The 15,594-nt window shown below is 39.1% G+C and overlaps 1 protein-coding gene across 7 annotated transcripts in view; it reads left to right on the top strand.

Annotated features, from left to right (window-relative positions):
• Positions 1 to 12,808, top strand: part of NFIB (nuclear factor I/B) — a 178,977-nt gene extending 166,169 nt beyond the window's left edge. For all 7 annotated transcript variants that reach the window (XM_014953956.1, XM_014953955.1, XM_014953954.1 and 4 more), the window contains one exon: positions 6,148 to 12,808. In XM_014953956.1, the coding sequence (XP_014809442.1) occupies positions 6,148 to 6,165 (18 nt within the window). In that variant the 3' untranslated portion in view covers positions 6,166 to 12,808. The remainder of the gene's footprint in view (positions 1 to 6,147) is intronic.
• The last annotated feature ends 2,786 nt before the right edge of the window (positions 12,809 to 15,594 follow it).

Below are 15,594 nucleotides of genomic sequence, written 5' to 3'. Positions count from 1 at the left end.
ATTGAACTTGAACTTCAGGGACTTAGAATGGGGGAACAATGGACCATAGGAATCAATAATGTCCATTTTCCACATGATTATGTTTGGAGCTTTAAGTTAACCTTTATGGGAGAAGCAGCAAGATTTGCAGTGTGACCAAAATGAATGAGATGATCCAGAAGCAAGATGTTAAAGTAAAGAAAACAAATTCAGTAATATTTTCTGAGCAGCACTGCAGATTCCAGCAGGATTAGAAAAGTTCCCGCTCTGCAGTGAACTAGTTGCCTGTTCTGAGCACTCTTTGTTCACTTAGGTAGGACAAACTTAATCTTATGTTTCCTGTCAGATGATTTTTGGCAGCACTGCTAGGGAAGGAGGAGCATATTATAGAGAATTCCCAAGTGTAAACTGTATCTTTAACCCCTTGGTTACTCCAGTTTTCAACTTGATCATCTTACCTCCATGTGTTTCTTTTGAAGCACTTAAACTACACTGTTGGTTTTATTTATTTTTTGGTGCATTTAGGATTATCCGCATTATTATTTAGTCATGCTATTTGATAAATAAAGTTTTAGTCATGTTTTTAAAAAGTGCTAAGGTAAAAAAAATCTAACAGATTAAAATTGGAAATGGTAATATTTGGGAGGAAAAGCAGTGTAGATGTAGGAAGTGGAGAGCCATTTTTTCATAGGCAACCCTGTGGTCTTTGGTAACCCCAGTCCACGTTCTCCATGGTCTGGCTCTATGGGAGGCAGCCCTCCACTTGGTCATTGTCCCCTCTGCACATGTGCATGATTGAAAACCTCCTTGAACCCTGTCCAAGCACCAAACACTCATGCATGCTTGGTCTGTAGCACAGCACGGACGTGCACTATTTCTCTGGGCCCTTCCTCTGCTGTGGATTTTCTTTGTTAGTGATGGGCTCTGTGGCCTTTTCCTGATTTTTCCTTACCTTTTTTTTGTTAGACTATAACACAAAGGGGTCTGCGGGTCCTTACAGAAGAATTCTCTTTTCCCTCCTCTGAGTATAAATCAGTAGTTCTTTACCCCCTCCATCTGCTAGATGGGTGGTATGTGCCTGCTAAACTATAGAAGTTGTCCTAAACTAAGCTGAGATATACTTAATGTATCTCTTGAAATACATGCTCACCTTGAAGGTGAAATTTGGCAGCTGTTTAATCACTGATACCAGTTCAGAATGGTAACAGAAGTACCGCATGAAGTAGCTGACAGAGGGGTGGTTATTCTTTTGGCAGAAATGCGCAAGTGGGAATTTAGCCAGAGCACTGAGGTTAGCACAGTTGCATTTCCAGAGTTCATACGATCTTAATTTGAAATTGTATAGTTCCCTGTGCTTGTGGGGGCAAGCGCTTGCTTAGCAGAGATAGATGAACCTTGCTTGGTGACTCGTTGGTGCCACTTCTCTCAACATCGAAAGCATTTCTACTTTTTCTGTCCAAATACTGACCGGGCTTGATCTGATCTACTTTGCCTTACCAGTGTGTTCATGCTGCAAGAAGGAAATACTGTTTTAGATGTACTTCCTGAATGGTGAAATACTTTTACAGACTTCTGAAGCTGTAATAGAAAGAAGGTAGTAACTGGTGGAAAATAGGAATCTTAAAATCCTTCAGATTTACTCAAGTCTGATTGGATTTCTTTTATATTGCATTTAGTTAATTGTTTAACATTATTATACTCTTTATGTTATTATAATCTCCAAAGTGAACTGTATATACATATAATGTTGGTCCTGCCTGTGGTCCATTCCAGTAATATTTTAATCAGAGGTTCTTGAAACAGCAATTATTATCCTTAAGAGGAAATAATGGCAGAAATCTTGATTGAATTAACATGTGAAAACTGTAATGGAAACTGTAATGGACAATGTTAACCCTGTAGGATGCTTGCAGGATTTTCCTTTGTTATTTTATTACATTTGAACAGGTAAATACATTATACTTGCTTTGGGTAGAGAAGGAACCGATGGCTATATAACACCTGATAGTCTAGTTATGGTGAGAGAAAACTGTTTGTGGTAGTGAGATTACTTAGAGGTATAGTGCTTCAGGAAGGTATGGCTGCACCATACTCTCTATCACGAAGGCCCCATGTCTGAATCTCACAGCAAGAGCTGATGGTGCTTCCCATGTAATTTTCTTCAAAACTTATCCTAGAACAGTTTTTTTGACATCTCACTTCATATTCCAAAGGACAGGCATTTATATTATAACTGCTGTCAGCGCAGGGCTCCTGGATTTCCTCAAGAGCACTGAGATGTAGAGTGGGGTAGACCTGCTTTATTCCACTCATACATACAAAGCTTTTTTACCTGAAGGAGAAGCCACATGGGCAGAGGGACATGTCATTAACTTCTGCAAGGACAAGCAGCGTACCTGTGTCCTGGGCAATGGAAAGAGTTTAGGCTTCCATGTGCCAAGGCACTTAGTGACAGTGACAGAGCACTGCCTTTGCTTTTGTGAAACCAAGGGATGGAAGTTTAGCTGGGACTTATGCAAACTGCCGGATAGCATGGTGAAGGGAAAGGTGTTTTCCCATTTTCCACCAGCACGGGACCCCAGGCAGGGTTTGCTTTGCAGTCAGCAGTAACTGGTGCTTCTGCTAGGACGCTCTGCATAGAAACCGTAGATGGTTTATTTGGCAGAAGCGAAACTCAACAATGCTTGCAGAGGTCCCTTCGGAGTGGGTGTGAGAAAGCTGACAGGGGACCTCGCTCTTCTGGGCTTTCAGTCTGGTTTGGCTGCACACAGGAGCAATGGGGAGCTACAACAGAGGGTGTGCCTCATATGGTAGCTGCAAGTTCAATTAAATGTACTGTAAATGTGAAGGGGTATGTGGGAATGTTGGATAGACAGCCATACGTATGCAGCTTGAGTTGGTTTTGAGTTGGCAGACTCTGAGTTGTTTTTTTGCTGCTTCTTTGTTCCACAGCTGTTCTCAGAGCTTTGTCCTGTGATTAGTGCTATTCACCTCAGTAACTTTCATTCAGGTTTCCTCTTTTTTTTTTTGCAGTGGTATCAGGACTTGGGGTGGCCTGACATAGAATACCATCAAACGGCAGTATGATAAGCTTCTTTTCTGAAATACAGACTGAGCTCATCAAGCCTTGAAGATCATGGCTTAGGAAGGGCTAGCAAACAGAGGGGGAGGCTACCAGCGGGGCCAGCCGCTGCCCAGTGGGTGGGTGCAGATGAGGGACTTCAGCCCACCTTGGGTGATGGTAGGGTGATGGCTTTTCCAGCCTCAGCAGGCAGACGCGGGCATGTAGCTGTCCTGGCCCCAGGGCTGCTCTTTGTCCATGTCCTTGTCCTGCTCTGCCATCTCTGGTGGGCGGCAGGAGGCTCCGTGCCAGCGGCAAGAGAGGCTTCCCAAACTCCTGTGGGATCTGCGCGATGTTAACGTGGGAGATTCATTGCTCCCTGAGGATGCATAAGCAGCATTGACAAATTTGTTGCAACCCGCGTTTTTGTCATGGTCGTAATGTATGGTGGGAGGCTTGAAAGGTTTAAATAAACACCTATATTAAATTTACAGGTCATATGGCAACAACAGTCCTATTAGTCACTTGCTACAACTTATTTTTGTTGAGCACTTTCCACAAAATCAAGAACTCTGTCTCCTATATGAAGTAGTAGATAAGAAAGCTGCTACAAATAGATAATTTGTTCTTTATCAGCACTGCTTTCCTTCACCCGCTACAGTCATTAGAAGGCTGGCAACTTTAAAACAAAGAAAAAAGTCACACATATATGTGCCCAAACACTGAAGGGCACTGTAAATCTTTAGAAGGATAACCTGGAAGCTGTGTATTTAGCCTTTACAACAGAAATTGTTTCAATACCACGCTGACTTCACACAAAATTTACATTCTTTTAGTTAGTATTCTGTTTAGTTCAAAGTTGCTAAACACTGTAAATCCCATGTAACAGCACAGTGAAGAACTGTGCACTGTAAATATTCAGACAATCCTGTCTGCAAACAAGTCTGCTTGGTCTTTTTTAATTTTTATTTTTTATTACTAGTTCCTATTTTTACAAATCCCCATGCTTGGAAGTCATTTGCATTGTGTCTGTTATTTCAGAATTTGCTTCTTAACATGACTGAAATCCAAAGAGAAAGGAACAAAAAATGCCTTTTAAAGCAAATTGTGAAGGAAGATGAAGAATAAGTTGAAACAATTAAGCCTCTTAAATGAGGTTCTGGTATAGAATTTTTTTTTGAAACATAATCTTTTCATCAGATCATATTGGACAAATATTTCATGCATAACTGGGTTTAAGTCTTTGTGAATATTTCAAGGTTTGCAGTGTAAATGTGATTTTTGAATTTCAAAAGGGTTTATTTCTCCAACAACAGAATTCATTTAATATTTAATAATAAATAGAATAAAAATAGAAATAAAAATCTTTAATTAAACATATTAGCTGATGTTAGATTTTGAAAATATAGCATGATTTCTTTAGTTTAGTCCAGCTCCCTTCAGAATTTGGCCATCATTGAGACAAGCAGGTCGGCAATTTTTCCCCATTTTTTTGTGTGTAAAACAGAGCACCTGAAATTGATCATTTAGAATCAAAATGGTAAATTAACAGGTTTAGAGATGTAAAGAGTATCAAACAGAAGTAAATGACACTGCTGTTTGTGTTATTTTTAATATAAAAGACTAGAGGAAGACATCCCCTGGATTTCACAAAATAAGTTGACCTCTTTGGTGTTCATACAGCAGCAACTGAAAGGATCACATAAATCTGCCAAGTGAAATGTAGCTATTTCATATACATTTAAAATGGATAAAAAGGGTCTATTTTCCTTTTTACACCCGTTGCCACAGAAGCGCATCTGCTCATCCAGGGAGAGAACAGCGTGGAAGGGTGACCAAAAACAGAAGGAAGCAAGCTTCCCGTGTCCGTCCTCCACAAAACATACATATGTCAGAGGTTTTAGTCTTCAGATGTGTTATCATGAAGCTTCTCAGTCTAATCCTGATGTGTATTCCCAAGTAAACTGTTGTGTTTGTGGAAAACATGCACCGAGTGTGGAGAAAAACTCGATACAATGAAATGCAGAGGAAGCATGTGTTCCCACGCTGTGGGTCCGGTTCTGGTGTTAGTTGTTTGGCCATGACTCCTGACGTAATGATGCTGTTTCCTCTTCTGAATAAATTTTACAAGACTTTCTCTAAAGTCCATTATTTCTGGGTTGCCAGAAACACATGTAAGGAAGGGGCTGCTCAGGGGCTGCTCTGGGTACTGAATAGAGGCAGCTGAGGTCTTTGAGTATCCATCTTGCAAATACTGTTGGGTACACTACCTACTGCTAGATGGTGCTTGGTGAACGTGCGAATGCCATTGGGACTTAAGCTTCTCAGCGACAGAATGGCTTTGAAATGATGGGTAAAGTTCCATTGGATTGCCTTTGAAAATATTTTCTGTCTCAGACATTTGTGAAAAAATTTATCGTACTCACTGCTACCCTTGACTCGAGGCTACTCTTGGCTGCAGGTGTTTACATGGTTGGGCCCTGTGCTATCCAGTGTTCCTTAGACCCTGATACCTTTTTGGGAAAAAGCTGTAAAGAAAGCAAAGACCCTCCGTTCTCATGGGGACACTCACATCTCAGATTCACATCTTGAGACTGAGACAAGATAAACTGCTGGGTTGTAAGAGGGTAGGAAATTGCACAGGAAGCTTATCCACTGAACCTTCATATTATGTTCTTGAGAAGAGCAAACCTGTACACTCTAGTGTATTTCAGTAGCTCCTAAATAGCATCTGTGGTGCCATACAGTGTCACTTGTATGGTTTAGTTGTGTCTGCTATATGTATTTGTGTCTGAAATTTTTGGAGGCTTGCATAAACAAACAAGCCCCTTAGTGTAAGACAGCAGTAATATTACTTGAAACTGAGATCAACGCAAATATTTTTCTTTCAAATAAGTCATACTTTCACAAGGAAAACTGTGATGTAGAATTTCAAGTAATATTCACAATTATGTTTTCTTATTTTATCTTAAGTAGAGCTATTAATGATGAATATTGGCATAACCATGATTCAGATTGATTGTGTTCTAATTTTTGCAATATGTTTAATTTGTGTTTTGTTTTTTCTCTCTCTTTCTCTCTCCTTATCTCTTTTCCCTTTTCAACAGTCCTGGTACCTGGGCTAGCTTGGTTCCTTTTCAAGTATCAAATAGAACACCGATCCTGCCAACAAATGTCCCAAATTATGGTTTGAACATAATTGGAGAGCCTTTCCTTCAAGCAGAAACAAGCAACTGAGGGAAAAAAAATATAAAAAAATAGAAGTAAAATTAAAAAAGGAAAAAAGAAGAGAAGACAAGAAAAGAAACTGAAGCAAGAAGAAAAAATAGACCAGCAATTGCAGCTCTTACAATCACTAATTCCCTTATGGTTGAAACTGAAATGACATACAAAGGGTCGATGATATTTCACTGATGGGTAGAATGCAGCCCCTGCTAAGTAGCCTTTGTTATATGAAGTCCGCTGGGAAATAGATGTTCTGTCTCTGACAATATATTTTAACTGACTTTCTAGATGCCTTAATATTTGCATGATAAGCTAGTTTTATTGGTTTAGTATTCTTGTTGTTTACGCATGGGATCACTATTCCTGGTTATCTCACAAAACAAAGGCTAGGCGGCAGCAACAGAGCTGCAGGAGGACAAGGGCCGTGAGCCAGCCATTTTCTCAACACTCTGATTTCTAAATGTTTTAAAAATAAGCTCTGTAGCCTTTAGTTATCAGTATGGATTTATTAAACTTTGACCCTTAATTCAGCCTTTTCTAGTGTGTTATGCAGTTTGAAGTTTTCAATCGGTATGAACACACAGGCTCTATGGAAGAAATGCCTCTACGTAGGTAAAAGTGTTATCTCCTCATGCAACAGTAAAAAAGGAAAAGGAAAAAAGTGAACATTTTCCCCACTAAAGAAACACTTACAGAGGCAAGTGCAATTTAAAAAATCATATCTAAGGGGTCATCACTATAAGTCCTTCAGCCCTTGGACTCTAAATTGAGGGGATTAAAAATAGAAATAAAAGTTACTTTGAACAAACTTCTTTTTCCCCTCAGTTTTTGAGGGCATTAAAAGGCATTAAGTCAAGACAAATCATGTCCTTGAGAAAAAGAAATCAATAGAAACACAGCACTTATGTTGGTTTAGCTGCTGCCTCCACAGAGGGGTAGAATTTATTTATTTAAAGTTACTGGTTGCATCAAGAACCCATAGGGTTTACACGTTTCTGTAAAATCTGCATCATAGAGACAAAGAGACAGGCAAATCCATGTCACAAGGGCAAAGCTTACCGTTTACAAACTGGTAATACCAGGATGGGGATATGTTATATTTAAATAATGCACTCTTAATGTAAGTTTAATTACAGGGTGCTGAAAACTTGCATGGTGCTTTCAGAAGTTAGCCTTGTTCAACAATTTTCACATATTGACAGTAATATAATGTGCATGGGCAGACATTTTGCCTCTATGTCTCTTTAAAAAAAGTAATTAAAATACTCTTTCCAGTAATCCTAATTTGCACGAAGATATAATGTCCACATTACGTGCCTTGCCTTGAAATCTAAAAAATGGAAAAAAAGAAAAAAAGAAAAAAAAACCACAAAAAAATTGACATCACTACACTTGTTTTGCTGCATTTATTATCATTTTAAATCTTTACCATTTTTATGACAAAATATTTTGTACTCCAGATGGGAAAAAGTGTGACATCATGGATTTTTTAGACAGTTATACCTTTATCTCACATTTATAAAGCATATCATGGCTGTGTATAGTTGCCGCTTAAAAATTGTAATCGACCAGCAATATTTTCAGTATTTTGGTGTTTTTTCTATTAACCTTTCATGTTTTTCATCTTCCAATTAATATTGGGGGGAGGGGATACAAATTTATACGAATTATGCAATACCAAGTTTTGCCTATGTAGGTAGTGCTTTTAGCTGTATTGGTTATTATAGGTAAGTACACAGATTTAAAAGAAAAAAGAAAAAAAAAGAATAATGTATGCTTTTTTTGTTTGTTTTAATTGACCAAAGTGGGTACTGCTATTTTTGCAGTGTGATGAGGTCCTTTTCTGTACTGAGAGGTGGACAGGGGATTTTTTTTTATACATACATATATATATATTCTGGGGTGGGTGGGGAGGATTTTTAACACTTTACAGTGTAGCTGTGAAGCAGTGCACCCTTAGCCAGGCAAGGGCTGCAAAGCGACTGTTCTGCCTACTGTGACAAACTTTCAAATCGGTTCCCTCTTTTTAACTTCCCACCTGGGGTGCAAGCTGAAATCATTTCTGGATTTAAAAAATAAATAATGAATTCTGTTGGAGGCAGACTTGACTTGAGGAAATTGTTTTACTTTTTTTTTTTTATTGAGAAAGAGAAAAAGAGAGAGGGAGACAGACAGAGAAAGAGGTCAAGACCCACAGTGAGATAAAGCCTTTTCCATTCTGGCAAAGATACTCCATCCTAAAGTGTTCACATTACAAATTTTTTTAGCTCAGAATGAGAAAGACGCTTGCTTCGTCTAGGAAGTGCATGTGCAGAGCAAAAATCTTTGCTGGCATAATTCCACCGACTCTGAGTTCCTCCTGCAGTTAGTTTTCTCCCTTAGTCTGCTTGACTTGTAAATATTCCTTTTTTTTTTTTTCCTATGGCAAAACATTCTTCCTCCCCCTCCCCCCTTCAAGTTCATTAACTTACAGCATCTGAATTACAATTTTCAGCTTTCTCAGGCTGTGTCAGAGGTTTACAGTGTCTTCTCGTACAGCAGGTCAGAAGGAGAGCTCTGGACTGTAGTGCGAAGGAATTTCTAAATGCATGGAATTAGACTTTGATGTAAATAAAAGTATACTTTCAGTAAAATCATATTTTGCAGATCAGTAGTGGGCCTGTTGCTGGAGTCCTCTGATGCGCTGGGGATCTTTGTGATGAATGGCTCGACACAGGTTGAATTTTTATTAAAAACATTTGCTTTTATCAGGGTGCAAGCAGAGGGATACGGGATACTCTGATTGAAAAATTCATCCCTTTCCAGTTTTCTCTGCTTTTTGGAGGTTTCCCTACCCTGGAGCAGCCCTGAAGGTGCAGCTCCAGGAATAGCCACCCCACTGAGCATGGGGCAGTGGCACACCAAAGTCAGTCCCTTAAGCATATGGAAGATAACAGGCCGTGGTGGTGGCACATCCGCATGTCTCCAGTAGGAGATACGTGATCAGGCAGGGCCTGAATGGCTGCAGAGACAGGAGCCGTAGAAGAGCAAATCCTTGAGATTTGTCTATAGCTAAACTGAAAAAACGAAAACCCCACATAAAAGGATAAGACACCAAAAGAAAATTAAAATCAACTTTATGTTACTCTTCCTCTGAGCCATGTAGTAAGTGAAGTTGTCCACTAAGTACATGGCTGTTGAGGTTACCAAAATGTAAATGGGGATCCACCCAGAAAGCACCTCAGACTCTGGCCTGGTGAAACAAAGTATGTGTTGTCCTTTTTGCATGCCACTGATACCGAGCGGATTGGGAGCAGAGGGGTGTGCGGGAGTCTCTCCTTCCATAGTTCTGTTAGCAAGGTGTCCCCCTTAGCCTTTTAACAGCACACCTGGGTGAAACAAACAAGTTCAGGCTTTAAAGTGTAATAGTCAAAATGATTGCTGCCCTTGCAGGAAGGTGGACACCATTAACAGAGCTTTTTTGTTACCTCTGACCTCCTGTATGAGAAAAATTGTTCTTACAGATGCAATATTTTAAAAAGCAAACTGCTTTTTTCCATGTAAATGAATTGGGTTGTTAAGCAACTGTGGGTTTTTTTCCACCAGCCTCTCTAATAGAAAAGCCTGTTTGGAAGAAAATTAACTTTTCATTTATCGTAGGTTTGGTTTTGGGTTGTTTGGTTTGGTTTTATTTTTTTTTTAAGCTCGGCAGTCAAAAGTTTCAGATGAAATTGAGAACTCAAATCCAGTCTCTGGCCTCCTCCTTCACCAGGAAGTGTATTCTGACTAAATCGAGCCACCCCGTTCTATGTGCACTGTTCTGCCTTTATTAAGTTGCTTTGCAGCCCTGGCCTCATGGCTGTGCCACTGAAGTGTGTTTCCCCTGGAGTGACATGAACGTTTGAGGCTTGACTAAGGAAAAAAAAAAGGCAGTGAAGGAGACTGTACATAAAGACATGGCAAAAATATTAATTATAGCAATATAGTTGTGGGGTGATGTTCAGGTGGGCAGCTCCATTGAAATATGTGAATGAATCTGTGAAGCTGCAAGTAGCGACAAGAAAGGAGGATCTTCTGAATGAACCGCCTACCTTGTAGACAGTAATTTGTACACTGTATAGTTTTGTTAAGAATTTTTTTTTTTTAATTAAAATACCCTTGTTTGTAAAGCTAACTTTTTAACAATTACAATGGAAATGCGTGTCATTTCCATTTTTAAAGTAAACAAGAATATTCCTTGTTTGGAGACTGGACTTGGGTTAAAACTCTCCAGTTTCTTAATTTATGTATTAAAAAATCTGTCCATGTTAGGAGTTATTTCGCAGATTCCTATGCTTGAAAAGCATAGGTCACTAATCCTTTAAAAATGTAAATGGAGAAAAGTTATATTTTATGAAGGTTATTTTGTTGTATTTAGTATTGGAAAAGTTGGTTTTCAGAGCATTTCAAAATGTTGGAAGCACCACTGTCTTTTTATTAGTATATATGGCCTTTAGCAAAAGTTTTTTGTGATTGTTACATGATGGTATTTAAGATTAGGTTCACAGAGCAATTCAGGATAGGCAGAGAACTAAAACAGTACTTATGTCTCACATAGCTGTGTCCTCAGGGAGCAGAATTTTGGATTTGCAACTTGTAGCTTCATAAGGACTTAATGAAAGAGATTGCACAAGGACATACTCAGCTGTGACACCGGAGTGTGTTCTGTACCTAAATCTAAATTGTATTTACTGTGTGAGATTATGAAGGCTGCAGAAAGTTATCCCATATTCAGTGTACAGTATTCACTTTTAATGAAACAACTCTCTTAATGTTGCTGGCAGTAAGGCCCAAGCATGACATCCAATAGAGTTTACATGATCCTGTCAAGGTCTTTTGTTAACATTAACCAGCTGCATGCTCCTGGACTTTTTTATCTGGTTTCTATAGAAAACTTTAAAACGAGAGAGGAAATTCATATGCAGGCTAATCAAGCTAAACAGGAAAAGCTCAAAGTTGAATGTTCTACTCCATGCTGAAGGGGCTGAAAACTGCCTCCTTCTTATTTGCACTTTCTGCTATTTCCCCAGTTTTTTCTAATTCCTCAAAATTGTGTGGGTTTGGTGGAGCACTGCAGTTGGAGAATAACATGGACCACTGATTTTGCCCTTTAACCCTGCACAATGACCTTTGCATCAGCCAAACTTATTGCCATGACAACTCTTTGTACTGTTTCCATGCCACAGCTCTGTTGGTCACATTGTTAATAGTAAAGGGGACAAGTTGGAGACGGTCAATTTTTACATTTTTTGTTGCAATTTTTTCTTCAATGGTTGTAAGTAGTTGTGTTTTGTTTTTTTTTTTTTATGATAAAAGGATTCACTAGTTATTACTCTTTAGAAATATCTGTGTGTTGCAATTCAAATGTATGTTGAATTTGTGAAAAGGGCTTCAGTGCCACTAGCATCATAATATCCTAGAATAAGCCTTTGATACTTTTATTGCATGATACGTTAACAGTAAAACAAAAGGTGGCCTAAATAAAAAGAGCAGTGTGAGCTAGTGACACTAAAGCCAGTCTTTGTATTACTGTATTTTTGACAGAATGGTTTTGAAAACTGTGCTACAGGGACTGATGTGGCAAATGTATCTCTATATGCAGAAGGAAGTTTTTTAAGAAGTATGGCTTATTATGCATTCTTCATTGAGGGCATTGAAGTTGCATGGACTGATAAAAGTTGATGCAAATTGAGAAAGAAACAAAAACCAGCAAAATGTTTACCAAAAACTCAAACAAATGAGCAGTGCCTGTTCAATTTCACAGTCTCTGTTGAGTTCAGTTGTAAATATGTTTCAGATAACATTTTCTTCAAAAAAAAAAATATCTACAACATTGTAGAATGTGAGGGGTTCCTCAGTCCCAGGCATAGGCTTCTCAAGAGCTGCATTAGATTATATCTTCATCAAGCTGTTAATTTGTGCTTATATCATATAGAACTTTTAGTAAGCTGGGAAGAGGCACCCCATCTCAATGATATTTCTCTGAGAACAACTTTTGTAGGGCTGTGTGTTTCTTTAGATACATTTAGTACAACTGTAGGTGACAAGTAGTCAGTTATTGCTTGCTAGCTACACACCAGGGTTGATCCATTTTAAAACTTTTGGCATTTTTCCCCATACTGTAGGCCATAAATCCTGAAGGTTACATTTTAATTAAAAAGGAGGTGCGTGCACAGTCTTTGTGTAATGAACCTTCACTAGTAGGATGCATTACAGTACAGCTACTTAATTTTGGAATTAGGGCCCTCTGGCATCAGACCTGTTTTTAGCCTGAGTGTTAACAAAGGTTTTTATTGTGCCTGGTTGGAGGATAATAATGTTCTTTTTGGTACTTTTTCAGGTTACAAATGAACTCAACTGCCACAAGTTTTAAACTGGTGTAAATCAAGCTTGACTTAATGTGATTGTTACTGTTATATCCAGCCTATACTGCTAGCAGCTGCTCATACTGCAGTCAATTACTGGAAGCGGATATATTTCCTATGCAAAAACTGTTTAAACAATAAAAATGAGCTATGCTACAGACCCTGGTCTTACGGTGATTTTTTGTTTTGTTTTGTTTTGCTTTGTTTTCTGACAGTTGCAATTAGTAATATCTTGGAAACTAACTTTAAACCTTGCACCCTGATAACATGGCAGAACTTACAGAGTTCTGTGTATACTTAGTTTGGATTTAACATGTTTGTTTGCATAAATTTTGGCTTAGTGGTTACACTGGAAAAAGGAGAACAGAAAGAAAAGGAGATACAATCAGATAATCAGCTCAACTTAAAAGTTTATATTTAGTTTTAATCATCATGTTCCACCAGCTCTAGTAATTACACAGGTGACCTGAACTGCTGCTCCTGTGATGTAAGATTGAGCATGATAGCAGAAGGGCAGGAGATCTCTGTTTTGTTTCAATGTTATTGACTTGTGACAGATAGTAAATCTTTGATTTCTTAGCAGCCTTCATGATAATATTTTCATTAAATATAATCAGAAAGATCCAATCTTCCCAAAAGTCTTCCTGACTTTAGCAAGCTTTGGCTTGGGTCAAGGTCCTTGAAATCTACACAAGAATTGTTTTTCATACATGTGTATTAGCTGTATATATGGGATGTTTCATTCAGCTCATGTTCCTGGAAATACATTCTTTTCTTCTTAAACCACTAGGAATCCATAAACCAGTAGCAACAGTCAGCAAAGAGCATGAATATGGTCAAGAGGTGACTGGATGACAGTGTAAAGACTTAAACTGGATTAAATTAAAAGCCTCATTTTTTGCTCCATGAAACAACTCTCCATCTACTTGGATAAAGATAATCTGCAGGTTCTAGACCATAAGAATTCTCCAGTTTCAATCACTAGTGTGAAAAATGCAAAATGGTTTGTTATTTTTCCCCACTGGTTTGTTTACACAAAGATCGTTTGTTTATTAAGTAGACTCATTTTTCTGTGAAAGGCCCATCATTGTATGTGTGTCTCTGTAAAACAAAGCATCAGGCCCTGAAAGTTAGGAAATTCTACCCAATTGTCCTGCTAGAGGTTCCTTGAATGCTGTCATTTGGACAGGATTGGAAAACTGACTTCAGATTCCATGTCCAAAACTCCAAACCAGAAAAACTTCCCGTGGAACCCAGAGATGCTTAAATTCAGTCCCACTTCATTTTTCCGATAAGGAAATTCCCCACTTCTGCAGCCCCCTGGCAAAGTATCCCGCTGCTGTGTACAACCCACCAGAACCCTGCAATGAAGGGTGATGCTTGCTGACATGACTTTGATCCTCCACCCCGTGCATGCCAGCTGCATGGTGGCACTGATGACAATAGTCCAGGACAAAGCATGGCAGCTGCCTGCATTTATCCATAGCGCCAGTGCCGCAGCCAGGGCTGCGATGCCATGGTCAAGATACTCAATATAGTGCCTAGGAACACCAAGATACAAGGAGCAGGAATGAGAGGATGCAAAGAAGGCCATGACTTGCAACTTCATGGTGAGGGCATGCTGAGGGGGGAGAGCTCCTGATTCAGGCCTTTCTGCTTTCCCATTTGATATGTTTTTGAAAAGAAGTGGACAAACAGTCCATGGACTGCTGTTTAACGTCTTTTTTTAAATTCCAGTATTGCTTCTGTGTGTTTTCCCATACGCTTAAAAGCTTCTGAATAGAACATAAATCTTGCCGCCATCTCCAAACACATGTACAAGCTGCAGTGTGCAGTGTCACCTCCCAGGTTTTTGCTGCTTAAGTCATTAAATGAAGTTGTTAAATTATCTTTGCTGTGTGGGAGTTTCTTTGTGAGACTTATTTTTCTTTCTATTCTGGTTACTGGACTAAATTTATTTAGTATAGCTGTTTTTCAGTCAACTTCCCTCTAGCTGAAATCAAAAGTAATCTCAGCTTCTTGCTTGTGAGCCTGAGCTTATGGGCATCTGTTTCCTTGGGCATGAAGGCACTGAGTCCTAGAGGACCCTTGGGACTGTTTAGCTGCCAGACTCTGAGTCACATCCATGTGTTTCTATGAAGAGAAGATTGTTGAATGCTCAGGACTGAATCAAAGGCCCTATAGGGAAAGTGGAGGAATCAAAAGCTCATTGCTGCTATCCAGGTAACTCTCATGCCCCTTCTCACAACTCCACTTAAAAAACCATCAGCCATAAGTCTTTCTGGTAAGGTAACTACTGGATAGATAGGGTGTATACGTCATCCTGAAGAGTGGCAGAACTATGTCTACTGAGACTTAACAACAGAGCAGTCTAAGGCAAACTGTTGGCATTGTTGGTCAAAATTTGACAGATGCAAGCAGGATCTAGCAAAGGGAACTTCATTAGAAGATCTATCCTACTTCTGCCTCACAAATACCTCATTAGAGCAACCACTAATGGCTTTTTTAAGGTCCTTACTGGCATGAGATTAGCCACTATTACCAAAGCCATTATAGACAAATATCAATTGACTGTGCTGCAAAGATCTATCCAAAGCTGTACAATGATTCAAGTGTGTCTTGAACTCAATTTACTTTTTATGGCATTCACCATTATGTACTGCTCTGGTCAACTTTTCTAACTCTGTTCAGAGTACCAGCAAATTCTCCAGACAGAATGAAATTAACAAAGTTAAAGGATGCTACTTGCAGAATATGAAGCTTTAAAAAGTATGGGAGGTGGTGGCAAAACCACCATTCCTTCATCTCAAGCTTGACTTGCAGCTGACCTCTGCACATGCTATTACTATCTTGGTTTAGGCCGAACTGGCCTATTGCAGGCAACAGATCCTCTCCCCCCACTTCTCAGTCCAGGAGAAGAGGAGGAGAGATAAAGAGATTTATGAG

The sequence above is a fragment of the Calidris pugnax genome, unplaced genomic scaffold, assembly GCF_001431845.1.
Source record: "Calidris pugnax isolate Ruff unplaced genomic scaffold, ASM143184v1 scaffold178, whole genome shotgun sequence".
NCBI lineage: Eukaryota > Metazoa > Chordata > Aves > Charadriiformes > Scolopacidae > Calidris > Calidris pugnax.
Note: the sequence above shows the minus strand (reverse complement) of the source record. Positions and strands in the feature narration are given on the sequence as shown.